Below are 26,930 nucleotides of genomic sequence, written 5' to 3' on the forward strand. Positions count from 1 at the left end.
TCCAGGGACTTTGGTTTCAGTAGGACATTAAAGCAAGTGTGACTGATTATTATTCAGAGCATACTTGGATAGTCGGGATTGTTGTCCACCAGGACAGCCCCTTAGGGAAGTCTAGATGGAGGTGAGCATGGGCTCAGAATTCTAGGCAACCTTTTGTTACAGACTTTGGTGTGGTCATGTTGCAGCTTAGCCCTTGAGCCTCCCAAGTTTAGAATTTAGTCTTGTGCATGCCTTAGGACTTGGTAAAACATGTGATTCTTTACAAAGCACATAGGTGACACCATTAGTGAGCTTTAACTATCGGGAGACATTTTTAAAAGGAAAAAAGTCTTGCCCCAGGTAGAAAGTTCCATGATGGATCCCATGAATTCTCCATGCATGATCGCATGTGGGTTTTCATTGTACTTAGTGCCTGCTAAGGTTAGTGTAGCAAAGCTGTTTTCAGGGGCTTACCCAGGTTTGGAAGCCAGCCAAAGGGTTGTGTTGGAGAAGATAATGATCTGTGTTTTAAACTGAGATGACAAGAACCCAGATGCTATTCAGCAAGACATCTCACTTTGAAGAAGGCATCTAAAAAAGGAAAGGCCTGCATGAGCATTTCATCTCCAAGACACCATTGGCTGGCTCCTTCCCATGCCTGGCATGAGAAGGGACTGAGGTGATGCCAAAGCCATAAGGATCCTTTGTTACCTGGGCAGTCACATGCCGGGTGCAGAAAAGCATTGACAATAGGCCCTGGACTAGCTCGTTGTCTCTGCTTGGGGATTGATAACTGTGTAGACTTTTAAGTGCAATTGATTAAATAATAGATGAAGATACTGTAGCTTCTTTTTGTTCTGCTGAACTCTTTTTAAAAACTCAAAATTGTGCAGCATTGGGGGTGGGGGTGGGGGTGGGGGGGACACCAGTGGGCCAATTCATTCAACTATTGCTATGAAGTTTTACATGAAACTCTCTTGGAGGGTGGGGGCATCCCTGGGAATCCTGCTGCACAAAGAATCCATTTTTAAAGAGAGCGTCGGTTTCCTGGCCTTACCTACATAGCATAGACCCTCACGCGGCTGTATTGCTCACTGCGCAGTGTTCTTGGTGACTGACTGTATAAAACCCATGGAAAAAGTCTTTTCACCAACCTGTGGTACTGTTCCAATTTCCTCTCTGTTGGAATCAAAGACTATGTGATTACCTCAGCTCTGAATATAAAACTGTGATTTTGAAAATGTTCCTTTTTAAATGTTATGAAGCCCAAATGGCAAAGCTGTGATGAGGGGTGACCGCTTGGAGCTGGGCGGCCAGAGAGCAGAGCTCTCCACCCCTTTCCCCTCCTGTTTGAGTCTGAAAGGGGAAAGCCGTGTTGGTGAAAGGACTTTAATGAATAACACCCGCCGTATTAACCTAGTTGAAGAGTCTTAGCACATCTGGCTAACCTGTGTAAACTCTTTGAGGACTGACACCTGTTAAGTGATCTGAAGTTCGGTGCTTATGCCAGGCCTAACCAGACCCGGTCTGGCCTCTGCTCGATGAACTCTTAATGAGCTTTCTAAAAGTCAGCTACCTTTTTTGGCTTGGATTAGTGGTTCACCCACGGTCTGCTCTGAGACAGATGGTAGCATGAGTCACCCTGGGCAGGAGGACCCTCAGCAGCTGTGCAGCCTAGGAAAGTGCCATCCCTCAGAGCAGCCAGTGGCCCCAAAAGAAGTGCCATTACACTGTGTCTTATCTTTTTACTGTAGGAAAAATAATGGAGGGACAGGAACTGGATCCATGCATTTGGAGCTCCAGTTCCGGTTCCGAGAGTGCAGGCACGAGTCCTCAAGGGGTTTACCTGCTTTTTGCTGACCTTGTTAGCAGCTTAGGTTTTGTATCAGCTGGAGTGAATGGGATTTAGAATTTCTGAAGTTATAGTTGGTTTGGTTTGGTTTGGGGTGGGGGTGGGGGTGGAGGGTGGGCAATCACCTGATCAAGGGGAGCCAGGATCTGGGCTGCAACTGTGAAGCCCCACGGGCAAGACCCTGCCCCGAGGAGATGTCCAAGGAAAATTCCTCTCCAAGTTCTTTTGGGATTTTGGAGAATTTGCACAGTGGTAACCTCTGGGCTGCCCTTTGGGCTTCTGTAATGGGCAAAGTTGTCCCTAGGATAGAAGCTTGTAAACTGTGAGTGTCCGGCTGCCTCGTGGGGTTAATTGTTGACCAATCGGTAAAGACGTGTCTACCAACCTGCGATGGACACATGCTGTTCTTCGTTGTCCAACACTGTCCAATGTGACCCTCGAGCTCATGGACAATGTGCCAAAAGCCACTTTTATACTAGCTTTTGATGCTTTAATATTTGCAACTTAAGTTAAAATTTTGTTTTTACAAACACTACTGTAACTTCAGTGAGACTGAATGGTGTGGTTGAAGCTTTCTGGCTTATTATTGTATTTATTACACTCAATTCAGTGGGTCTATAAAATTAGCTTCCACTTATTTTTATATTATTTGACATATTTGTACCTGCGGTTTGTGTCTGTGACTTTTACATTTGTAATTCAGACTTGACACTAAGAACCAATAAACTGTCACCGCTAAGGAAAATGCCTTTTTGACTGTTACTGTGGGTTTGAGCAGGACCCAAGAGCCCTGGCACGCAAGAAGCCATGGAGAAGGCAGGGTAGAGTCAACCCCCAACAGCTACTACATTCCTCTGAGGCTCACTCTGTGTCCCCAGGCTTGTCTCTGCAGCTGTAGCTGTTCCACCAAGTTGGTCAGCAGTGGCTTCACCTTCTCCCTTGTTCAGTCCTCAGGTATTTGAAGAGATTCGTCAGAGAGCCTTGGTGTGATCAAAGAGACACCACACTTTTGCTAGACACACAGAAAGGTCGTCATGAGCAAGTGCATGCACACACCACACACACACACACACGCACACACACACACACACACACCCTAAAGAGACAGACAAAGAGGGGAGACTTTATCGATTTTTCTGCCTCACCTTTGTCTTGAGGCTTGCCTTCCCCTTGTTACAGATCTCATTACCACTCACTGGGACTACTAGGGCCAGCTTCCTGGAAGGACTTCCCTCTCTGGCTCCTTGACCCACTGCAGAGATCTGCTCCTGCCATTCTTCTGCTAAGGAGACTGATGCAAAGATGAGGTTGAGGGTGCTAAGCTTGTAAGGTCAGATGAGGGAGAAGTGGTATCCTAGGACCATGATGGGAAACCATGGTCACCAAGATCCCCAGAGTCTAAATCTCGTCACATTCAAACTACAAAAGTATGCTTGGAGAGACAATCAGAGCTACACACAACCTTAAAAATTAGCCGATTCCTTCCTGTTACAGATGAGGAAGCAGGCCCAGAGAGGTAAGGGACTTTCCCAAAGTTACACTGATATTAAGGAGATGAACTTCAACTTTTAACCTGGGTTCTCTTAACTCCAAATCCGGTGACTTATTGACTAGACCACACTATTGCTTAGGCAAGGGTGACTTCCTCGAAGTAGCTCAGAATCTAGTAGGGCAAATAACTAAAAAACATAATATTACAGTAGAAATCCATTAGGTGAAAAAGTGCCTTGTACATACAGGCTGAGGGTTATTACCAAACACTAGAGAAAAATCAGGGAAGACTAAATGGAGGAGAAAGCATGTGAGTTGGACCTTCAAGGAAGAAGGCTTAGGAACTCAGCAGGCAAGGAATAAAAAGGGGTTGTGAGCCAAGGCAGAGGCAGGAAACTGAGCTTGGGTGGCTTACAGTCCAGTTTGGGTGGGTGGAAGAGAATGCCTGGATTAGTAAAACAGGACAAGATTATCTAAAGCTTTGAATGCCAAGCAAAAAGAATTTGGTCTGGGCAATGACATCTCTGAAGGTGGTTGAGCAGAAGAATGGCAGGAGCAGATCTCTGCAGTGGGTCAAGGAGCCAGGGAGGGAAGTCCTTCCAGGAAGCTGGCCCTAGTAGTCCCAGTGAGTGATAATGAGATCTGTAACAAGGGGAAGGCAAGCCTCAAGACAAAGGTGAGGCAGAAAAATCGATAAAATAGGCATCTACTCCAACAAACGGTGTAATTTTACGTTTTTACCTCTGGTACAAAATTAGCTGGTAATAAGGGCCTCTGTGCTAGGGTGGTGACTGTGGGACCAAGTGGAGCAGGCAGATGTGAGAGATTTTGAAGGTCCGAGGTATGGGACCCGGTAACACCAGGATATGAAACGAGTACAGAATCCAAGGGAAGCTGGGCTCTCAAGCCCAAGAGGTCCCTCGGAAAAAACCAGTGGAAGGAAGCAGAAGCATGGATTAGAGGTGGGGGGACAGGAGGGGTAGGATGGTCAGGGCTGGAAATAGAAACTGAACAACTGCACGGAGTCTGCGCCCAAGTGTGGCCAGTGGAGAGAGCAGAAGACCTGGTCCGGGAAGGGAGGGGACCCGCCTCTTCTCTGGTAGGGGGAGTTCCCTCAGGCCCCACCCTCCCTTTCCTCCCCTAATTCCCCCCTCCCAGAGCTGCCCTTGGACACGCCCTAAGGCCTGGCCCTCCCCGGTGAGGTGGAGGGACCAGAGGGGGGGTGCTTCCCTCTCCCCAAACTCCAGGAGCCGTGGGCACGCTCTAAGGAGTCTGGGGGAGGGTCCCTGGAGGAGATGGGGTGTAGGGGGGATATCCTCGCTCCATTTTCTGAGTCCGTGGTAGGGGACAATGAAAGAGCTCAGAGGGGACCACGTACAGAGACCTAAAGAGGCTGCACCGCCTCCGTGATACTGAGAGACTTGTTCAAGCTAGTATACGCTTCTGTGTCAGACTGTAAGTCCAGGGCAGCTTTTGTACCCTCAGTGCCTGGCATAGTAGCCTGCACACAGGAGGCATTTAGTAGATGTTCATTGACCAAGTCCCACCTCTGTAACTGACAAGCCATGTGCTCCTAAGGGAGTCACTTAACCTCCTTGGGTCTTGTCTCGTCTTCCTTCTCTGTAAAATGAGGAGGGTGGACTTTAGGGCCCTCTAAGGACCCTTCCAGCTGTCCATTTGTATAATACTATGGCCTGCATGTTCCTTAGGGTAATTATCAACTTGACACCCTGAACGTCCCTTTCCTCAAGTCTATAAAATGAGAGCTTGGATTAGATGATGTCCAAGTGCTTTTCCAACTCATTCCTATGAAAACGAAGCTCTTTGCTGGTGGCTGTGTAAGTAGAATCAAGACAGTTGAAGACCCTCCCAAACCAAGGGTTTGAAGGTGCCTGGGGGCTGGCTCTCGAGGCCCATTGATTAGAGATGATCTTAAAGGGTAAATTCTGAGATTAATAAATCATTTTGAAAAATATTCCAATATTTTTTTTACTCTCACCTCTGTCCTCTTCCTAACAATAAGAGGAAAAATAACCCCAAACTTTTTTTCCTCTCAAAATTTTCCTCTTCCTTCCCCTGCCTTCCATATCTTCTAGTATGGTAGTGAAGAAAAAAACTGTCCCCATAGCCTGGAAGTGCTGAGTTCAATTTCTACCTCTGGCTTTGTGATGATGGATAGGTCATTTAACTTCAGTGCCGCAAGGAGTGCTTTAAGACTATAAGCTGCCTATCTGCATTGGGAGAGGAAATTGTCTAGATCTAGTAAAAAAAAAAAATCTATATCAAGTATGATTGTTTGTATGACCAACTTAGGGTTTCCACAGTACACCTTTGTGTCCTAGAGATTAACAAAATGACTTTAAATCTGTTAAGGGTTATTATAGTCCTTTTCTACCCAAGGTTACAGATATAGTTAGTGGCAGAGTCTAGCCCAGAAGTCCTGGCTTCCAGGCAAAGTTTCTTTCCAGTACAATGTTACCTCTAACATTCAGTTGGGGTTGAAGGTCACAGGATCATAGATCTAAAACTGGAGGTACCTCAAAGGCCATCTAGTTTAACCCTCCTATTTAACAGATGAGGAAACTGAGGCCCAGAGATGTTAAGTAACTTGTCCAAGCACACATCGTAAGCTAGAGAGGTGTGATTGAAACTCATGTCTTCTGAATGAGATGTTAGATGTTAAGAGTTGAATTGTCCAGGATAGAACTGGAGCTCAGGAAAGTGGGTAGGTCTAAAGATTAAGAATTGGGAGTCATGCACCTTGATAAGATAGCTGAAGACTTTGGAATGAGAGAGAGACACAGAGAGAGAGAGACAGAGACAGAGACAGAGAAAGAGACAGAGACAGACAGACAGAGTTAGAGACAGAGAGAGAGACAAAGAGAGAGACAGAGAGAGAGAGACAAACATGGAGCCTCAGGTATGCCTATTTTAAGGGGGTTAGAGAGGAATGAGAAAAGGTAGTCCCAGTGTTGAGAGGAGATCCAGGAGAGAGCTGTCACTTCAGACTAGGGAGGAAAAATGTTGTGAAGGATGGGATGGTCAACAATGTCAGATACTGGAGAGAAGTAAAGGAGGATAAAGACAGAGGAAAAATTCATTGACAACCTCAGAGTGGAGAGGGTAGAAACTAGACTGCAAGGAATGAAAGGGAGAGTGGGTAGAGACAGATTTGACAGAGAAGAGGAAGAAAAAGGTGGGACAGTATCTTTTTTAAAGACAGTATTTTATTTTTTTTCCAAATACACGTGACGACAATTTTTAACCTTCATTTTTAAAAATTGAGTTCCAAATTATCTCCCTCCTTCCCTCACCACCCCCTCTCTAAGATGGTTAGCAATTTAATATAGATTATATATGTTTTAGCATAGGACAATATCTTTAAAGGATAATGAGGTTGAGTGAAAGCTTTTTAAGAATATGGAGGAACTAAAAATATTTGTACCTGATTGGAAAGGGGGGCACAGTAGAGTAAGAGACCAAGATCCAAAAAAGAGATGGGACCGAGTCATCAGCTAGCATTTATTAAGCACCTAATAACGTGCCATACATCCTGTATCTAGCTGGGAACACGAAGACAAAAATGAAACAGTCCCTTCCCTCAAGGATCTTCCATTCTGTTACAGAAAAACAAAGGTCAGATTAAAGGCATTAAAGAAGAGGGGTTAGTTAGCCTTGGGGAAAAGGAGGGATAAGCCACCTGAAACAGCTAGGAAGGAGCTGAGAATGGATGAAGATAGCAAGAGATTTAGACATATATTTGAGAGTTCAAAGAACTATTGGCAGAATACTGTCATGTGGGAATAGGAGGCAGGGTCATCCACTGAAAGTCAAGCCAAGTTAACAAGCATTTATTACACCCTAGACATAGAATAGAGAGGGCTTCTGGCATGGAGGTTTGAGAGAGGAAAAAGTCTGGGGAAACTTCTATGTCAAATACAGTAGGTAGAGCATCGTAAGAAAGATGAATAAAATGATTTTCAAGTAATAGTGAAGTCTGTGGTAGGGGACAGGAGACTGAACTGGGAATCAGAAACTTCCATGGAAGTCCCAGGTCACACTATTATTATGTATAACCTTGGGCCTGGGTTTCCTCATCTGAAAAAATGGAGCTTTTACCAACCTTCCAGAGTTACTGAGAGAATGAAATGAAATGATTTAAATGAAAACAATGTGTAAAATGTCGAGTGTTGTACAAATTTAAGGAGTTCTTATCACTGTTATGTTCTGAGTGTGTGATGAGATCAGTTGCTCATAGTCTGTGGTAGCTTTCCCCAGTTGTGCCGGGCTTCACCCTTACCTGGTAGCCTGGGAAGAAAGAAGGGTTGACCCTGAGCTATGGGCTGGCAACGTACTAATTTTGATACTAATCTTCAGGTATTACTGGGAGCACCCTGGCTGTCCTAATGGTGCTGCTGAGGCCATCGGGAGGAAAATCCTGGGGATGTAGATGGGTCAGGGGAAGCCCCGGAACCTTCCCTTTTAACAGTTTTTCCTGTGGAATGGCTGGGTCCAAGAACCGTTGAATTTCCCCTGCTAGTACCCATCTCAGGTCAGTGAATATATGACTCTTGGGTGTACTTGGAAATCTAGTATTCTCCAGAGAATGTCAAGGTATATGGAAGATTTCCAAGAAATTTTAGAGGGCTCTCTGGAGGGCTTCTTGGATGTCACTGAAGGAGTTGGGAGGACATTCCCTGGGAAGCCTGGAGATTTGTGATGGAAGAGCCTTCATGGGGGGGAGGAGTTTTTTATCTTCCTTATTGGTCTCTGGTCAGGACTAGGACACTAGGAGCCTTTCTGAAGAGAGTCAGGGCTAATGTTTTGGCTACTTAGACATTTTAGCTTTAACCCTTTGAAAGGATGATCCTCAACAGAAGCTAGAGAGTGACAAGCTCTTTCTTTGGGTCATACCCACAATATCCCCTTCTCCTCTCCATCAAACACAGGACTTCAGAGAGTCCCTCCCTCTCCTGCTCCCCATTGTCAGACCTGTGGCAAACCATACTATAGAAGAGACAAAAAAGAAGCGACCTCCACCTAACCCTTGGGGGGAGGGGGGCACATCTTTCTTTCTTTCCTCCAACTCTGCTCCTCCTTCCAACTTCCCTAATCTTTTTGATAGCACTAACATCCCCATCATCCAGGCTCAAAACCTCAGTGTCATCTTGACTGCTACCTCTTTCTTATACTCCTCATTCAATAAGTTGCCAATTCCTATAGATTCCACCTCCACAATATCTGTCATATCCATCCGTTTCTCTTTGTGTAAGAGAGTTTGGCACAGTAAGTAGAGAGCTTTGGAGTCAGGAAAACCCTAGTTCAAATGCTACCTTTGAAACATACTGGCTGTATGACCCTGGGCAAGTCAGCCTTCCAGTTCTCTGAGAGGCAACTCTAAGACTAAAAGTAATGAAGAAAGTGCCAGCCAGCAATGGTAGGAATTCCCCATCCCAATCAGCCATGGCTCCCTGTCCCTGTTCACTTCTCCCACCCTTGCTCAGCTCCTCATCACCAACTATAATCACTTCTCAACCTACCTTCTTGCTTCTTTATGCAGATCTAACCATATCTCTCACCTGCTTAAAAAACTCCAGTGGCTCCAGAAATAGTCTAGGTGAAAGATGATGAAGGGTTAGACTAAGGTGTTTCTGTGAATAAAGAAAAGGGAACAGATGTGAGAGATGTTATGGAAATAATTGTTGACTGAACAGATGTGGGAGTTAAGGGCAAAGAAGGAGTCAAGGAAGAGGACTTTAAGGTCTGGGGCCAAGGGAGGACTGGGCCCTAAAAAAGGTGTAAGAAACTGGCCCTATGCAACCCTGGACAGCTCCTGATTTGGGCTGTAGAGTGGCAGAGTTCTCAAGTCAATTCAGAGTATTTATGAATATGTCACGTACTCTGCTAGGCAGTGGGCATACAAAAGCAAAAATGAAGCCACTGCTAACCCCAAAGAGATTATATTCTGTTGGGGAGAAAACTTGCATACAAGTCAATCCAGGATAGATAAAAAGTAAATATAGAGTAATTAGGGGAGTGGAGAAAATCGACCAATCAGCAATGTGTCAAGCAGTGTGACAGGGATACAAAGGCAAAACCAAAGAATGCCTACCCTAAAGGAGTTTGCTTTTTTTTAAGAAACATCTGGATAAATAAACATGTACAAAATATAAACAAAAATAACTCTAAGGTAACTATTTTGAGGGAAGATTGAGAAGGGCTCTCTGTAGTAGGGGTTGCTTGATGGAAGCCAAGATTCCAAAAAGCAGAGATAAAATGGGAGTGCCTTTCAAGTAAAGGGAAAACTTTTACAAAGATGCCAAGTTATTGCAATTCTTGAATAGGAGACTAATATGGTCAGACCTGTGTCATAGGAAAATCATTTGGCAGCTGTGTGAAGGCTAGATTTGCACAGGAAGAGATGAGGCAGGAAGACCAAACAGGAGATTTTTGCATCAGTTCAGTTGAGAGGTGATAAGGACCTGAGCAAGCATGGCAGCCATGTGTGTAGAGAGAAAGGGATAGATGTATAATATTCTTGGGAGGTAGAAATGACAATCTTGGTAACTGAATAGTTATGTTAGATTAAAGAGGATAATCAAGGATAACATTAGCATTGGGAACTAGAAAGACAGCAGGACCCTTAACTGAAATAGAGGATGTGGGGAAAAGGGCATATATTTGGGGGGAAAGGTAAAGAGTTCAGTTTTGGACAGGTTGAGTCTGAGATAGCTACTGAACATCTAGTCTGCAAAAGTCAAAAGGCAATTGGAAATTTACAAGAGAGCAGGAAAGAGACCACAGTGGAATATGTTGATTTGGGAATCATCTGAATGGAGATAATAATTAAATACTAACAGCTGGGGTAGGAGGTAGTCCATGGGCATATTCTTGAAGGGAGCTAGAGATTCCAAGAGGCAAAAAAAGGAGAGAATTTCAAGGAGGGCTGTACAAAAAATGATCCACAAGTGGAAGATGGAATGTTGTTGTGTAGGGAGCAGAAACTAGGTCAGTTTGTCTGGAACATAGAGTATGTAAGGGGAACAATGTGGTATCTGTTTAGGAAGATAGATTGGAGCCTTTTCATGATAAAGGAGTCTATATTTTATCCTAGACACACTAATGATCACTGAAGGTTCTTAAGCAGGGTGAATGACATGGCCAGACCTGCCCTTTAATAGTATTAACATGGCAGCTATATAAAGGATGGAATGATAGACTGGGGGGAGGAGGTAAATTGGAAAAGCAGGGGGAATGATGTGGTCAGACCTGTTCTTTAAAAACATTAACATGGCAGCTAGATGGCAGGTAGGTAAAGGATGGATTGGGGGCAGAGGGTGAATTGGAAGCAGGGAGAGCAGTTCTCCAGGTAAAAGATAATAAAGACCTGAACTGGTGTTAGGCTACCTTTGAATGGAGAAAGGAAGATAAATAACCAAAAAATATGAAGATGTTCTCAATAAAGCTTGAAAACTGGTTGGATAAAGGAGGTGAGGGAAAATAAAGAAAGTGAGAGGATCATTTAAAGGCTGAAAACTTGGGGGACTGCAAGGACTGTGGTACCTTTTAAAGAAATAAGGAAGTTAGGAAAAGGGGTAGGTTTTAACGAAAAAGTAATGAGTTCCATTTTGAGATATGTTGAATTTGAGACATCTATGGGAAGTTCAGATGGATCTGTCCAGCAGATAGTTGGCAATGTAAAAACTGGAGTTTTAGGAGGGAGATGAAGACTGGTTGTGTAGAGCTGGGAGTCATCTAGTTGCTGATGAAATCACCAAGGGAGAGAGAGAAAGAGAAGACAGCCCAGGACAGGGCATTAGGGCATCTCTACGCATAGGGGGTAGGACATGAGTGATGATCTATCAAAGGAGACTGAGAAAAAGCAATCAGACAAGTAGGAGAACCAAGAGAATTCAATGTCGCCAAAACCAAGGGAGGAGAGATTATCCAGGTGGGAGGGATAAGCAACAGTGTCAGACACTGCAGGGAAGGAAAAAGAAAAAGTCTTTGAATTTGGGGATGAAGAGACAGCTAGTAACCTTGGAGAGAGCTAAATGGTAGGTTCCGAAGTCAGATTACAAGGAGTTCAGGAGTGAGTGAGAGATAAAGAAGTGGAAGCTGTAAGTAGAGATAAATTCCCACCCCCCACCCCCCAGGAATTTGGTTGTGAAAGGGTGGAAAGATATAAGATCATAGCTTGAGGGGTCAAAGAAAAGTAGTTTGGTTTGGTTTTTTTGAAGATGGAAGAGATCTGTGCATGTTTATGGGAAGCAAGGAAGAAGCCACTGGGTTAAAGTTTAGAAAGAGAGAGGTATCAAAGGGCCAGATTCCTGCGGTAGATGATGATGGTGGTGGTGGTGATGGTGATAGTGATGGTAATAATGGCTAGGATTTATATAATATTTTAAGGTTTGCAAAAATTCATTACATATATTAACTCATTTGATCCCTGTTGATCCTCACAACAACCCTGTGAAGTATGGTGCTATTATTGTCCCCGTTTTACAAAGCAGGAAACTGAGTCTGAGAGAGGTTAAGTTACTTAACCTGGAGTCACACAGTCAGTGAATATGTATCCGAGGCCAAATTTGAACTCAAGTCTTACTGACTCGAAGTCCTGCACTTTTTACCATCTTCCTGCTCCCTCAGATCGGAAAGTATGAGATTAAAGATAAAAATGAGAGGGGTTAGTCATGACGAGGAGAAGGAACACCTCTTCATCAGAAGCAAAAGCAAAGGAATAAGCATTGAAGGTGAGGGCATTTGAGGTGTAGAATTAGAAAGAAGAGAGCTCACAAGAGAAAGGCTGAGTTTTTCAGTGAAGTATAAAGGTAGGTCTCTTCTGAGAGGAGATAGTATAAGTTGCTTGAAGAGAGAAGGTTCAGAACAATGCCCCAAGGAACAACATAGGCAGTCAGAGAAGAGTGAAAGGATTGCCATGCAACACTGACACTGCAAAGAGAAGGTGACATGTATTTGTAGAGGTTGAGAGGATGTCCTCAGTATAGTTCTGGGATTGCCTTCATTGATATTCAGCAGTGTGGGAGTAGGAGTGATGGTGGTAGATGGTAGGGGGAAGCCAGGTTGGGAGTTTGGAGAAGAATAAGCAGCAGCAGCATGAGAGCAAACGGATTGGAGGTTAGAAGACAGTGTCCAGTTGAACTGGTTGAATATTGCATTAGGGAATTCAAAGGAGGCCAAGGTACAGGTGATAGACTGGGAAAATAGGGAGGGGTGGAGTTTTTGGAGATCTCCTTGAGGAAGAATAGATTTACAGGGAGTGAGGTGCAGGAAGAGATTCAAGATTAGGGGGTTATGATGTGATCAAGGAATTTCTGAGTTCTAGATTGTAGAAGCAGAACCCTTGTGGGTGATCCTAAATATGGCTATTTTTGTGTATGGCTGAGGTAGAGGGGTAGCTTGAGGTTAGTGAACTGCGAAGCCAGGGCATTTGGGGGAACATTAACGTGTATGTTGAAGTCACCAAGTATAAAGTCAAGGGATTGATGTGGAGAGAAAGGCTGTTCACTAAGAAACAAATTCCTTGAGCAAGGATGGAGAATGACTTGGGGGCTGGTGGATACCTGCAAGTAGAGGATGAACATTCTTGGGTAGAACCTTGTACTAGGTGTCCAAAGATAAAAGACACAGTCCCTGCCCTCAGAGAACTTGGAGTCTAGTAGCAGTAGTAAGACATGAAGAGAAATAGCTATACTACAAGTGATATATGTGTATCTGTACCAAACTAGGGGAGCTTGAAGAGAAGAGGTGCCGCCCTTCCTCTGAACCAGTCTTTCTCTCACCAAGGATCTCCCTTCTCATTCTGGTATAGCTTGAACCAACCATGTCACCAACAGGACTCTTTGTGACAAAAGATATCCGGTATGTAACCAAGCTCAGCACTCATCTGTCCCCTTCTGCGCCAGCAGTCCTCAGCTTCTCCCTCTCTCCCTCTCCTCTCTCCCTCTCTCCCTCTCTCCCTCTCCCCCCCCCCCCCTCTCTCTCTCTCTCTCTCTCTCTCTGTCTCCTTCTCTCTCTCTCTCTCTCTATTTCCCTCCATCTCCTGACTCTCCCCTGCTAGCCAAAGCCTGGGTTCTGCCAGGGGCATGGAGTAAGGTCAAGACCTTCCATCCTGTATGTGGGAGGATTGTCAGATTGTCCTGAATTGTTAAGTACTAATTACAAATCAAGCTAATACACAGAGGCTGCACAAGATCCAGATGCTGTAGGGATTGCTGGATGGGGTTTGCACTATGGAGTAGAATGGCAATTTCACTGAAAGAAGCATTGGCCCAGAAGTCAGGAGAACCTGGGTTTGGATCTAGTCTCCAACGCTTACCAGTTATGTGACCATGGGCAAGTCACTTAAACTCTTGGAACCTCGGTTTTCTATTAAGTAAGGATACTGAGGACCAAACAAGATGGTGTCTAGAAAGTGCTTTTCCAACTTTAGCCTGCTATGTAACTGTTCGCTATAATCCTTGGTATTCTACTTGTAGCCCCAAGGCCAGCCACTGTAAAAAGCCTTCCAGACTCTTCCTCCTTGCTAAAAATGCTTCTCCTTTTTCAAACTACTGCCTTGGAGTGACTAGACCATCCAAGCTTTGTAAGCATCCCTTAGACAGTCTCTCTAAAAAGGGAAGAGAAAGAGGAAAGGAAGAAGAGAGGGAGAATGGCAGGTCAATGTGGTCAGATGTGTCATCTGCATCATCCATTAGGTCAGCATTAGATTTTTTTCCACCCCAAGGCAGAGCTAGAAAACGTGAATTACAGTCCCAGTTCTGTCTGTGATTTAATGTGTCACCTTGGGGAGCTCCCTTTCCCTCTCTCAGGTATTGTACTAGACAAGTTTTCAAGTCCCATCTAGCTCCAATATTCTATTGGAGACGTATCTTCTGTATGTATATATTATGTGTACATATATTTTTTTCTACATATAGATTATAATTTAGTTTCAGCCATGATGGGAGAGAGGGATATCGTGGAATGACCAGTCTACTCTCTAGAGTGAGGAGGAGCCAGCTGTCTGATTTCCAGCCACCAAGCTCATGATAATCCCAGTCCTTCCTCCTCAGGAAGTCACCTAAGCAGTTTCTTGATCTGTTAGGGTTAGGAAGAAATCATCTTCTCAGTTCCCTGGAAGACCTGGAAGACCCCACTACCACTTTGTCTCCCCTACAACTTTCACCTTCAGAAAAGATGCTTCCTGAGGGCAAAACTGTCTTTATCCCTGGAGATACAAAAAGTCCCATGGTCCCTCTCCTCAAGGGGCTTACAGTATGATTGATAGGCTTTATCACCATCAGTCCTTGATTTACATGACACAATGATTTTCAAAGCTCTATCTCAACTATTATCTTATATAATCCTCTCAAAATAGACAAGGCCAGGATTATTGTCTCCATTTTACAGATGAGAAAACAGGCCAAGAGAGGAAGGGTGGTAGAGTTGGGTACAGTTTTGTATGCCAAATTTTATAATTTTACTTTGATAACCTAGAGTATACTCAGAAGAAGGCAGCTATGAGAGAAGACCAGATAAAATTAGATTAGAAGGATTTGGTAATGTTTATCTTGCAGAGGAGAAGCTTTGGTCATTCTGTTAAAATATTTAAAAGGTGTTCACATGGAAGAGGGATTAGGCTTGATCCTAAGCAAACACTAGAGGGCCTTAACAAATGGACAGGAGTTTTTGGAGAAGCTTCTGAAGGGATTCCTCTGCAGCAATGGATAGCACAGGATGGCCTCTGAATACCTTCTAACGCTGAGATTCTTGAATTCTGTGATTAACCCACAGTCATCTAGTTAGGAAGTGGTGGAGCTGGGGGTCTTAGACCCAGGACTCATTCTGCTCCCCACTGGCATGCTTCTCATATTTCAGAATACTCTCATATTGATGGGAGGATAAACGACAATCTAAATCAGCATATCCTAAGGGCCGGATTAGTGATTCCAACTCAGTACTGTAGGAAGTCAGAGGACATCAGTAGGGTTTGCTTCTTGGAGGGCTTGAACGTGACCTTGACCAGTGAGTAGGCCTTAGAACAGTGGAAATAAGTGGGGAGAGGGGATCCTTAGTGGAAGGAATGGCGAGAGCAAAGGTTTGAAAGAAGGCATTCACTATGGCTTACTCAAGGGCCAATACCATGATAAGTTTTGTTGAAGTTTATTTTCAGGAAAAATCAGAGCTTTCTGGTTCTTTTCCTACCCTTCTGACTATTCTTTCTCCGTTTCCTTAACTGGTTCTGTTTCCTGCACCTTGCTACCAAGTGTGAGCATTCCCTGAAGAATGTTCACTGGGCCATCTTTAAACACTCTTAGCCATTTCTATCAACACCTTCAATTGACACGTCTGTTTAGGCAGTCTCATTCTTTGTTCCTGTCCTCTAGAAATGGCATTACCATCTACATTAGTAGCCATCACCTAAGTTGGAAATGAAGTCAGCTAGTGGAGACTGCCTCTATATTTGTGTCCAGAGGATGATGACCAAAATATAAGGCAGGAGACATGCCACATGAGAATCCATTCAAGGAACTGGGGGTGTTTAGTCTGGAGAAGATATGACTTAGTGGGGAGCATGGTCCTTTTTTCCATGTATTTAAAGGGCTGTCATATAACAGCTTCATCTGACTCATTCAGCCTAGTGGTAAAAAGGGAAGAAATGAGGAGTCAGCTTGAGGGAGCTGGGGCCAGGTACAGTTTGATCAAATAGGAAATGCCTTTGTATGGTAGGAAGCAAAGAGAGAGGAATTAGTAGAGATGAAGAAACTGAAGCTGCTGGATAGAAGGCACATTAAGGGAACAGGGTCTTGGAGGAGGTGGTAAGGGATCGAATTAAACAGGGTACAAGGCACAGTTACAGAAATGTTGTACGACGACCAACTGTGATAGACTTAACTCTCTTCATCAATACAAGAATCTAAGACAGCTCCAAAAGGCTCATGATGGAAAATGCTATCTACCTCCAGAGAAAGAATTAGGGACTCTGAACGCAGAGAGAAGCAGACTGTTCGCTTTTGCGCTCTCTCTCTTCTCTTTATTATGGTTTTTCCCTTTGGTTCTGATTCTTCTTTACAACATGACTAATGTGGAAATATGTTTAATATGATTGTATATGTGTAGCCTATATCAGACTGTATACTGTCTTAGGAAAGCAGGAAAAATTTATAACTCAAAATCTTGTAAAAGTAAAAGCTGAAAACTAAAAATAAGTAATTTTTTTAAAAAAAGAGGGGTACAAGGGCTAGCCTTGTCAAGAAGAAACCAGCCTTGGTCAGTATACGGAAAGAGGGGTGGAATCATACAGATAGGAATAGAAGGGGACAGATGTCCAGGCAGATAGATAGGCGGTAAGTGACAACTAGAGGGGGAGCTGTGTTATGGAAACAGTTCGAAGACTGGTTTGGCTGAAGTGAAGCACTTGTCTTAGAGAATAATAAAGCTGTTTTAGTCGTCCTCCTACCTTTCTGTCCCCTTCATTAGCTCCATTTCCTGTTTCTAAGTGTAACCATTGTTCAGTAATCAGTGGTGAGAGGAGATACATTTGTAGGTGAATGGATAGATGGGGTCAGACAAATGGATTAGAATGGACAGAAATATGGAAATGTACCACAAATTGAGGAAGAAAATGAATGCATGAATTCACTAGTAATGTCTAGCTAGATACATGGATAGATGGATCAATCCCTGGTAATGGAAAGAGAGGTGAAAGCTCTGAGATGATAAAGCACATTGAGGGTGCTAGATAAGAATGAATGGGTGGTGATGCAGAGAAGGAAGGAGGGCTTTCTTTATGGGAAATGTGGACAGAACAAATTGAGAAATGGACATGTAGGGATGGATTGTGATGGAGAAAAGGGAGAGGGATGACTGGACAAAGCAGATGGTGAGATGACTAGATGGTAATGGAGAGAGGGGGGATAGATGACTAAATGAGATATATAGGCAAAGTGGATTTAGAAAATAAATAGAAATCAGTGGTCTAGTAGGAGTCTGGTGGTGTTTAGTGGCTGCATGAGATGGATGGACAGAAGAGATTGAGGGATAGCTGAAGAGGGATAGAAAGACTCTGGTGTTCCCATATATGACCCTCATGAGTCTATGAATGTAGGCCAGACATCCATATCCCTTTCCTCAGGATTGGGGGAGACCCAGAGCAGCTTTTCTCCTGGGACCACCTAGGAAGCTCACATCTCTCTATCCTCAGAGAGAGAGAGAGACAGAGAGAGAGAGAGAGAGAGAGAGAGAAAGAGCAGTCTCAACCTCATTCATCTCAGAAACCAGTCCTACCTCTGTCCCTGGGTGACAGAAACTAGGGGAAGTACATGAGAGAGGACGGAACTGGGATGGGAGGGGTCAGGGATGCGGAGGGAGAAAACACTACCCCAAACCACATCCTGACCTTGAAGACAGCCTGTTTGGTTCAGGCACAAGGCAGGGGACAGAGGTAGGGGTGGAGGGAGACTACTGGGACCAGCTGAGGGACACATATACAGAGAGACAGATTCACCACAGAGATACACTGAGAAAAGCAGAAATATCTTAGTAGACTTGGACATAGATCCAAAAGTTCTATTTGCATACATTCCTACATACAAAGTGTTTTCTTGTCACCTATTCTGGGAGAGAGGTTAAGTCACCTAGGCTTGGTCACACAGCTAGGCTGAGTTGGAGTCAGAGCACCATCCTGGGGCTTCTGAAATCAGTACCTTTGAACAAGAGACAGAATCAGAACCAGAAGAGTCCACAGGGAGATAGTTATGTCCTTCCTTTCTAGTTTTGTAGACACACACCAAAGCACAAACCCAAACACAGAGATACACAATGATTTAACATGTGCTGTGTTTGAGGCTCTTTGTGTCTAGGGAGGCAGAAAGATAAATATGATGTGATCCTTGTCCACACATACAGAAACACACAGGTCTATTGTGTCTGAGGGTGTATTTGGGGGGAGGGAGTCACTTATTGAGCTAGGGAGGGGTTCTTGGGAACTTGTGCTTGCTTTTCCAGTTAGTCTGGGAAAACTTCCTGGAGGAGGTGGGATTTCATGAAGAACTGGATGAAAGAAGGAAGAGGATTTGGCAGTGGGTCGGGTGTGGCCCAGGAGGGGCCCAAGACAAGGAAGGAGGAGACTGAACACTGGAGTGGGGGGAGGGCCGGACAGAGATTGATCCTTCCAAAGATTGGGAGTGCCTGGGTATGTACATGCCTAGGCACTGAGTGGGTTATGGGCAACCTCTCAGGGACCCAACTTGGGAGCTCAGTCTGGGCCCAGGCTTTGGGGTTTCCACCTGAAAAGCTAGGGTACAGTGTGTCCCCAACGCTCCTAATCTACCCTTAAACAATGCACGTGCAAAAGCAACCCTGAGAACTCCTAGAAGGAGTGCAGTCCTGAACCAAGCTCAGCAGGGGAGGACACCTAATGGGGAGAAGGGAAGGGCCTTCAGGAAACCTGAGATTCCTGGGGAAAGCCAGGGTGGAGCTTCTCCTCTTTCGGAGGAGGAGTGAAAAATTACCATCTAGGCCCCTGAGCTCCACCCCATCTCCCCAGGAGGCCAGATCCTTCCCCACATCTTTGTTAGCTACTGAGATTAAAGATGCCGGTTGGAATCCTAATTCTTCCCCATTTAACACTCCGAGTACAGAGAATCTGTCTCCCCCTAACACCATTGTCATTGCCTTCCCCTACGCAAAAGCATCAGAGTGTGTGTGGTTGATACCTGTTCCTTCCCTGTCCCCCCAATATATTCAGAGCAGTGTCACACACACACACACGCGCGCGCACACACACTACAATGTGGCCATATACACCCCCAACATGCACCCATACAGAGCAGTGTGGTCACAACATTTCCCCCAACACACAGCACTGTGGCTACAACATCCCCTCCAACACACACACACAGCAGTGTAGTCACACATCTCTAACACATACACTGCAGTGTGGCCATATACACCCCTAACATACACACACACTGCAATGTGGTCACCATCCCCTTCCCAACACACACACGCACACACACACCAGTGTGGCTGCACTTGACGCACACAGTGGGCCCCCTCCCCACACAGACACACTCGGGAGTGTGGCGATGGCCGCCACCCCCCCAGATCCAGCTACACTCCCGCGCGCCCGCACACGCACCCCGCTCACACATTAGTGCGCACCGCCGGGCACCCCCCCTTGCCCAGGCGGGCCGGGCGGGCTGGGGGTGTGTCGCGGGGCTGGTCGCTCTCCCGCCTCCGCCTCCCGGCTCTCTGCCGGCCGGGAGCTCGGGAGCTCGTGTCAGACCCGTGGGATCGCGGGGTGCCGGAGGAGAGCCGCCGAATCGCACGCCGCTGTCCCGGCCCCAGGCCGCCTAGCGATGGGCTAATCCGGCAAGCAGGGACCCATGACAGCCCGGGGGGTGTTCCACCTCCGGCCCTGCGGTGAGCACCAGGGGGTTGTTTGGGGGGAGACTGGAGAGGGCTTGGGGCTCGGAGTCTCGGGGAGAAGCATCCCAGGCAGGGGCCGCTGAACGAGCCCCGAGAGCCGGGAGTGCCCGTTTGCAGCCGTCGGTGCGGCGCAGGGTGGACAAGGACGGCGAGGGGCGGGCTCCAGGGGTCCGGGTGGCCGCTAGGGCCTGGGGCCGAATGCCGCTCCTTTCGGCGCCCAAGCGGCGAGCGAGGAGTGGCCGACTTCAGCCAATCAGAGGCCGGGCCCCTAGTGGCCCCACTTGCTCTGATCTTGGGGGACGGGTGAGGAAGCGAGAACCAGCTGCTTCTCACCCCAGTTCTGTTGTCTTGGTTCTGCCGCCTTCGGGGAGTCCGGGCACCTCAGGCCACAATACACGCTGAGCCCCAAAATGTGGTAGACACAGAAATAGAGATCCCTTAGGGGGTCGTCGGAAGGCGCACTAATGCTAAGGGGGGGTGCTGCTGGGGAGAGGGAGGACACTGCCTGGAGGCTGTCAGCCTGCGAGAGCTTCTTGGAAGGGGGTTGAGAATCTGGAGGGGAGGCGAACAAAACAATAACTCCCACTTCGAACCCTATTCAAGCACACTCCACTTCACCCTCCCTTAGAGATTTACGCACACTCCCTATTCCTCAGAGGCTCTCAGGTCCTCCACCCCAACTCAGAATGGGATGGTTTGATCCTCTCCCCCAAGGCACCTTTCTCGTTCGTCAGCTGGGAGCCCAGGGTCCCAGTGGGCTCCTGGTGCCTGGGGCAGGCGGGGCTGGATTCCCTGAGGACAGTGTGTATTTGTGTCACTACCCCCAGTGAATGAAGAATACAAGGATTGGGAACCCCAGATGGAGAGCTGGTAGGAGGCTGAGAGATCACCTAATCCCCATCACCTTTTTACAGATCGGTAAATGGGCTTTACGGGTAAAATGGGTCTTTGGTCCCATAGCTCGGAAGTGGCATAACCAGGATTCGCAGTCAGTTCCTTTGACTCTAAATCGATACCTTTCCGGTTCCCAGTCTATTACACTGGCTCTTGAGCCCTCACCTGGAAGCATGGGCAGCAGGTGGCCACAGGGAGCTGGGCAGTGAGAGGCCAGCTGGCCCGAGTCTGTCCACTCTGTGGCATGTTAGCACATGTTTGCCTTCCTGCCCCATCCTCACCCCTGAGAGAAGTCATTGTTTCCAGGTTCAGCTGGAGGGCACCTCAGGATCCCAAAACATCTCAGTCCTGGTCACTCATTTCAGTACTCGGTGCTTCCTGCCCTTCTCCGAGGCTTCCTCAGCACAAACAGGCCAGCCCCAAATGGCACCTGAATCTCTGTCTGTCTCTGTCTCTCTGTCTCTCTGTCTGTCTCTTTCTCCCTCTCTCTGTCATACACATACACACACACACACACACACACACACACACAATCTTAATCATAGCCTGCCTTCATCACGAATACTCAGACACACAGTCTGTATCTACCATACACACCAGAGACATGTCCACTCACAGACAGACTGGACTTCACACACACACACACACACACACAAACACACATACAGAGAGAGGGGAGGAGAGAAAGAGAGAGAGAGAGAGAGAGAGAGAGAGAGAGAGAGAGAGAGAGAGAGAGAGAGAGAGAGAGAGAGAGAGAGAGAGAGAGAGAGGCATCACCGTGCAGCTTACTGCAGACTCACCCAGCCCATGCCGCCCACGCCTAGACTTAGAGATGCACACACATAGACCCGCCCCTAGGGCTGGGTGGCAGGTTAGGGGGAGGCAGCACAGAAATCCTCCACACCACCAGCTTCCAATCATAAATACAAAAGTCCCGGAGGCAGGCAGTGCAGAGAGGAAGAGGTGCTCACTCCAGTGAGCCATCGTCAGAGAATTCCATTGATCCTGGGAATGGTGAGCTGGGAGAGACAAGAGACTAAATGATGGGACCGAGGCAATGTGGTGGGGCAGAGGTTAGGAGCAGAGGTTTGGAGATGAATGGCAAAGGGAGCAGATGTATAAGCGTGTAGAAGAAATCTGGAGAACGGACCAAGGGAGCAGGTGTGGAGTGTAAACAGGTGGCAGACTAGGAGCCAGAGATCTGGGGAATTGGGGTGAAGGAAAACAGGATACAGCATGGCATAGTGGAACAAAGAGAGGAACAGATTGCAATCCATTCTCTATGACTTACTATCTGAGCAAATTGTGACCTCTCTGGGACTCAGTTTCCTTGTCTATAAAATGGGTGGAACAAGATCATTTCTAAGGTTATTTCCTGCTCTACATCCTATGACCATATGGTACTGAAGGCAGGGTTAGGGTCTAGCACTAGAATAGGAACTGAGATTGAGGCTAGAACTGGCAGGAGTTGGGGCAAAGTTTGGGGGACTGAGGGGAACAGTTGGTTCTGTGAATGTATGTTTGGCAGAGATACATGCAAACTAACACCAGCTTTGGGGCATAGAGATATGGAGGATAAGAATGTCTATAAATTTGTGCCAGGGATTAATACTGGAACTAATTCTGAGCTGCGACTTGCCTTAGTTTCCTTCTGTTACCTCTGTTTTGTTTGCTTCCACTTTTGGCCCCACAATAAGTGATTGATTAGGGAAAGGACACTGTTTCCCCTTCCCTCTCTGTCTACCCAGGTTTCTCAGGGTCCAATGATCCTGCCCTGTCACATGTTCAGTGCCCAGTTCTCAATCTCTCAAGCCCAGTGATACTGAGAAAACTCAAGTGTATTACATCTTGTCTGCAAGAAGCCACTCATCCCTTTTCTTTCGCTTGCTCCCCACTCTATTAGTTGTATATCTGCCCTGCCTTCTCTTCCCCTCCCCTTCCTGTCTTCCTATGGCAAGCCTTATTTTCAAATCCATCAGTTAAGTGTACATAACCCTTGTTCCCCTCTCCCTTCCTCAAAGAACATTCAAACCCCCTTTTCCCTACACACTTCTTGATGGGAAACAATGGATCAATTAGGACTCCTTTTCTCTTCAGTGTGGCTGCTTGAATTTTTCTCAGTGTTTCCCAGGCACCCAGCTCGCTGTAATAGGTTTTGGATTCTTCCAGGCGGGAAAGAAGCATTTGAAATCAAATTTTTACTCCTCACTGATTTGCCAAGTAATATCTGCCTTCCCCTAAATGATGAGAACAAAAGGGAAAATGAAAATCCCAGAAATCCAAATAGATCCAGACAATCCTTCCAGACCTCAAAAACCCCTTGGAGAATATACAAAGACACAAGCCCTTTCTTGAGGGAGAGTATGTGCCTGGCTCTGTAAATGAACAGCTCTGTCAGTGTGGAAAGGACTGATTTTTGGAGTGATGCTGTGTGTGTGTGTCTGTGTGTGTGTGTGTCTGTGTGTGTATTTGTGTTTGTGTGTATATCCTCAACGTGAGCAGAGGTGCAAGTCACTGATTATTGCTATCTAACATTGCAACGCTCGCCTCCTCCCATAAGGTGCACTGAATTCTGCTAGAAGGAAGGGTAGAGGTGGGGGCTGCAGCACCCTGCCTCCCCCACCCCAGGGCCCCCACTTATTCAGGAGCTCACCCCCTTTCCTGTTCTGAGAATTGTTATTAACCCTGGGAAAGAGACATCCAGAGAATGTGACCTCCCGTACTCCACTCCCAGAGAGAGCAGAAACCCAAAGAATTTAATATTTTTGCCCACCCCACTTCCACTCCAACCCTGGGACAAAGGGAAGGAGGAGAAATTTTCCTTCTGCATCTCTGCCCCTCAGAGAGAGAAGCTACTTAGTCTTAAAGGGGTGGAGTTGGGGGCGGGGAGAGGGAGGAAAGGAGGGGTGGAGGAAGAAGACTTATCCAAAAGCTAAGGAGAGACACGCCCCCCTCAGGAGAAAGATACTGACCAAGAAAGGCCTTTCTCTTTGCCACTGTACCCTGGGGACAGCCCTTGGTCATACCTATCCTGGTCTGTTTGGCCTTGAATTCTATGGCTCTTAATCCTCCAGGACTTGTGGTTGGCACCTGGTGTTGTCACAGTTATACTGTCCTGGGACTGGAGTAAGGTCTTGGTTAGAACCCCGAGAGAACAGGGCTGGGGTGCCCTTTAACTAGCGGAGGGCTCCCCATTCTCTTTGGGAGAAGCAGGAAATGTCCGTTAATCCTGATCTCACACAAAAATGGGGTATGTGCTCTCCCTGGCTGGGGTGTTTCTAAGGTCCCAGAGGACGGGAAACAGTGTTAAGAAAAGAGCCATTTGGAAGTCCTGCATGGCATCGGCACCTGGGATCAGCTAGGATAAGGTTTCCTGCTGATCTCCTTCTCTTTTCTTTGTAGAGACCCCACCTGCGGCTATGGCTCGGAATGGATACTTCTTTGAAGAAACTGGTAAGACCATAAAGCCTGTCGGTCAGTTTTGTCTGTCTGTCTGAGCCCCTCTGCCAGTTTATCTGGGCCCTTCCTGTCCACCTGACAGGCTGAGTCTCAGCTTCTCTGTTTGTCTGTGTCTCCTCTGTCTCTGACCTTGCACACCTGTCTGTCTCCCTTCTCCTCTTTGGCCTTTTGGTTTCTGCCTTTGCCTGTCTGTTTCCTTGTCTTTCTTTGTCCTTCTGTCCCTTTCTGTCTCTCTGTCTGTCTGTCTCTCTCCCCTGGTCTTTCTCTGCCTGCCCTGCTCTGTCTCTGGTGCTGTATATCCCCAGGGAAGAAGGTGATTCCTTTTCCTTGTGTGAGACCCTGGGTTTTGCCGGTCCTTGCCCTAGTCTGTGGGTTGGGCCGGAGAAGATGAGGTGTGTTGTTCCCAGTATCTCGTTACTATCTTTGCTCTATAGGTAATAACTGGTATTATGGCATCTCTAGTTCCTGCTCCTGCCACAGAGGCTGGGCCCAGTGGGAGAGGGTGTATTGATTGAGCAGCAAAGGAGCCTCTGCCTGATTATCATCAGAAAGGGCACTCACCAACCTTGAGGAGATGGGCATTTTGGCCAGATTCTTAGTCCCCTGCTTCCACCCTCCTCTAACTCCTTTCCCCCAACTCAGGGGGCACTAGCCATTCCCCAGGGTTGGAACTCTCCATCTGTCTTGGGTATGTAGGTCTTCTCCCTCTCCTTAGGTACTTGTAGAAGGACAAGGAATAAGCATTTCTGTAGCACCTACTATGTGCCACACATTGTGCTAAGTGCTTTACAAATTATTAACTCATTTGATCCTCACAACAGCCTCGTAAGATAGGTGCTATATTGTCTCCATTTTACAGTGGAAGAAAAAGACAAAGGTTAAATGATTTGCCCAGGGTCATACAACTAGAAAGTTTCTAAGGCCGGATTTGAACTCAAGTCTTCCTGACTTCAGGCCTAGCATTCTATATTACTATGCCACCTAGCAACTCACCTAGAGCTGGGCCTAGTGCCTTCAGGGAAATCTAGTTTTCCCTCACCCAGTTGTCCCCTAGAGCTTGTCCTGCTTACAGACTTGGACCTCCCTGACTTACCTGACCAAGAACAGAAACCTCAGGGTAGCTACAGTTATTCAGACTCACTCCCACTCTGCCAGGGTCACTAGTTCCCTCCTATCATGGGACACAGAGCAGAACCCACCAATTCTCAATTCTTTTTAAGGGGACTTCATGTCCTTGGTGGGGGAAACAGACAGTCTTCCAGGCAGTTCATCAGTTGGGTGATCTACCTGTCAAGTGGTCTATAAGTCAACCATTCCTTTCATCAGTCAATTCACCCATTAGGTAGTCTGCCTGTGAATTGCTCTGTCAATCTGCTAATCTGTCAATCAGAAGATCTGTCAGTGAACCAATTCATTTGTCATGCAGTTCATCAATGAGGTCCTCTACCAATGACTTGGTCTATCAGCCTGAGGGCTCACCAGCCACTCCATCAGTCAGGAGGTCCGTCAGTCAGCCAAGCAATTTACCAAGCAGTACATCGGACCTTCAGTCAGGCAGTGAGTCATTTTGTCAGTCTTGGAGAATTTCCATTGACTGGTCACTAAGCAGGGCCATGTCCTGGTATCATCCAGGGATATGATCATGCCAACATATGGCTGGTATGGGGTGAAGATGAAGTCTTAGAGCCAAGAAAGGCTCTAAGAGAATTCATGTTGATGGTGTGTTGGGGTCCTTGGTGTTATCAATGATGGAGATGAGGCTAGGGGTTGGAGTGTCTAGGAAACTGAGTCAGGATAGACTCATGGGAGAAGGTAGAAGAAGTTATGATTAAACAAGGTTACTTCAGAGATCTCTTCTAATTCTGAGATTGTGAGAATATCCTGAAGGCCAGTAATCAGGGATGGAGGGCCGGGGAGAGGTCAGTCTAAGGAAAAAAAAAGAATATTAGCCTGAGAAAAATGCTAAGAGTGAGGACTCGGCCTACCTCTTCTCTGGGTCCTGGAGACATGGGACAGAGAAAATTGAGGATTTTCTAAGAGATGACTGAGAGCAAGAGGAGAGGCCTCTGGGGAAGGAGTGAGGTAAGAAGGACAAAAAAATAAGGAGATGATGGAGGGAGAAGGGAGGAAAAGAGAGAAGGTATGGTTGGAAAGGTAAAGAAATAAAGGGAAGGAAAAGGATTTGAGGAAGCAGAGGAGTGACTTGGGCTCATACAGCAAGAGATCCCTCTCTTGGGAGCTTAGATGCAGGGAATTTTCTAGTTTGGAATTTAAGTTTATGTGACTGGGGACAGTGGATGACTAGACAGAGTGCCCTAGTGAGGAGATAGTTTCATAGACTGCAAATAGACCCCTATCCCTAATGGGTCCCAGAGTTCCTTGTTGGACCTGAGCCTTGGGAGGGGGGGTGGTGCTGGTAATGAGGTGTGGAGAGGAAATCTAGTTGTGTGAGTGAAAAATGAGTCAGTGTGAGTGACTCCCTTCCCCTCGCCCCCATCAGTGAGTGACTGGGAGAGGGCCAATACAGGAGGGAGAAATAGGTTTATTATGGTTTCTCCATCATTCCAGGGCAATTCCAAGTCACCCCAAACCATCCTGTGGTTCCTGCTGCGCTGAGACAGAGACAGAAAGAGAGGGAAAGAGAGGGGAGTCTAGAAGGAGACAGGAGATGGGCCCACCATTGAAACAGGGGACAGACTCAGAAACAGGGGGAAGAGAGTAGAACAGGACAGTTATGGTGCAGTCTAGTGCTAAAATGAATGGTGCCAGTAACCACCACTAGAAATATGGACCAAAGTGGAATTCAGGGAGGCCCTGGGGC

The 26,930-nt window shown here is 46.5% G+C and overlaps 1 protein-coding gene across 6 annotated transcripts in view; it reads left to right on the forward strand.

The window, feature by feature from the left end:
- Window positions 1-7,788: 7,788 nt before the first annotated feature.
- Window positions 7,789-26,930, forward strand: part of SLC4A11 (solute carrier family 4 member 11) — a 34,266-nt gene continuing 15,124 nt past the window's right edge. For 3 of the 6 annotated variants that reach the window (XM_072619758.1, XM_072619761.1, XM_072619762.1), the window contains exons 1-4: window positions 7,789-7,874; window positions 13,072-13,204; window positions 24,053-24,103; window positions 25,536-25,666. In XM_072619758.1, coding sequence (XP_072475859.1) covers window positions 25,543-25,666 — 124 coding nt within the window. In that variant the 5' untranslated portion in view covers window positions 7,789-7,874; window positions 13,072-13,204; window positions 24,053-24,103; window positions 25,536-25,542. The other 3 variants (XM_072619759.1, XM_072619760.1, XM_072619763.1) reach the window with 3 other exon arrangements.

Source organism: Notamacropus eugenii, chromosome 6 (genome assembly GCF_028372415.1).
Source record: "Notamacropus eugenii isolate mMacEug1 chromosome 6, mMacEug1.pri_v2, whole genome shotgun sequence".
NCBI lineage: Eukaryota > Metazoa > Chordata > Mammalia > Diprotodontia > Macropodidae > Notamacropus > Notamacropus eugenii.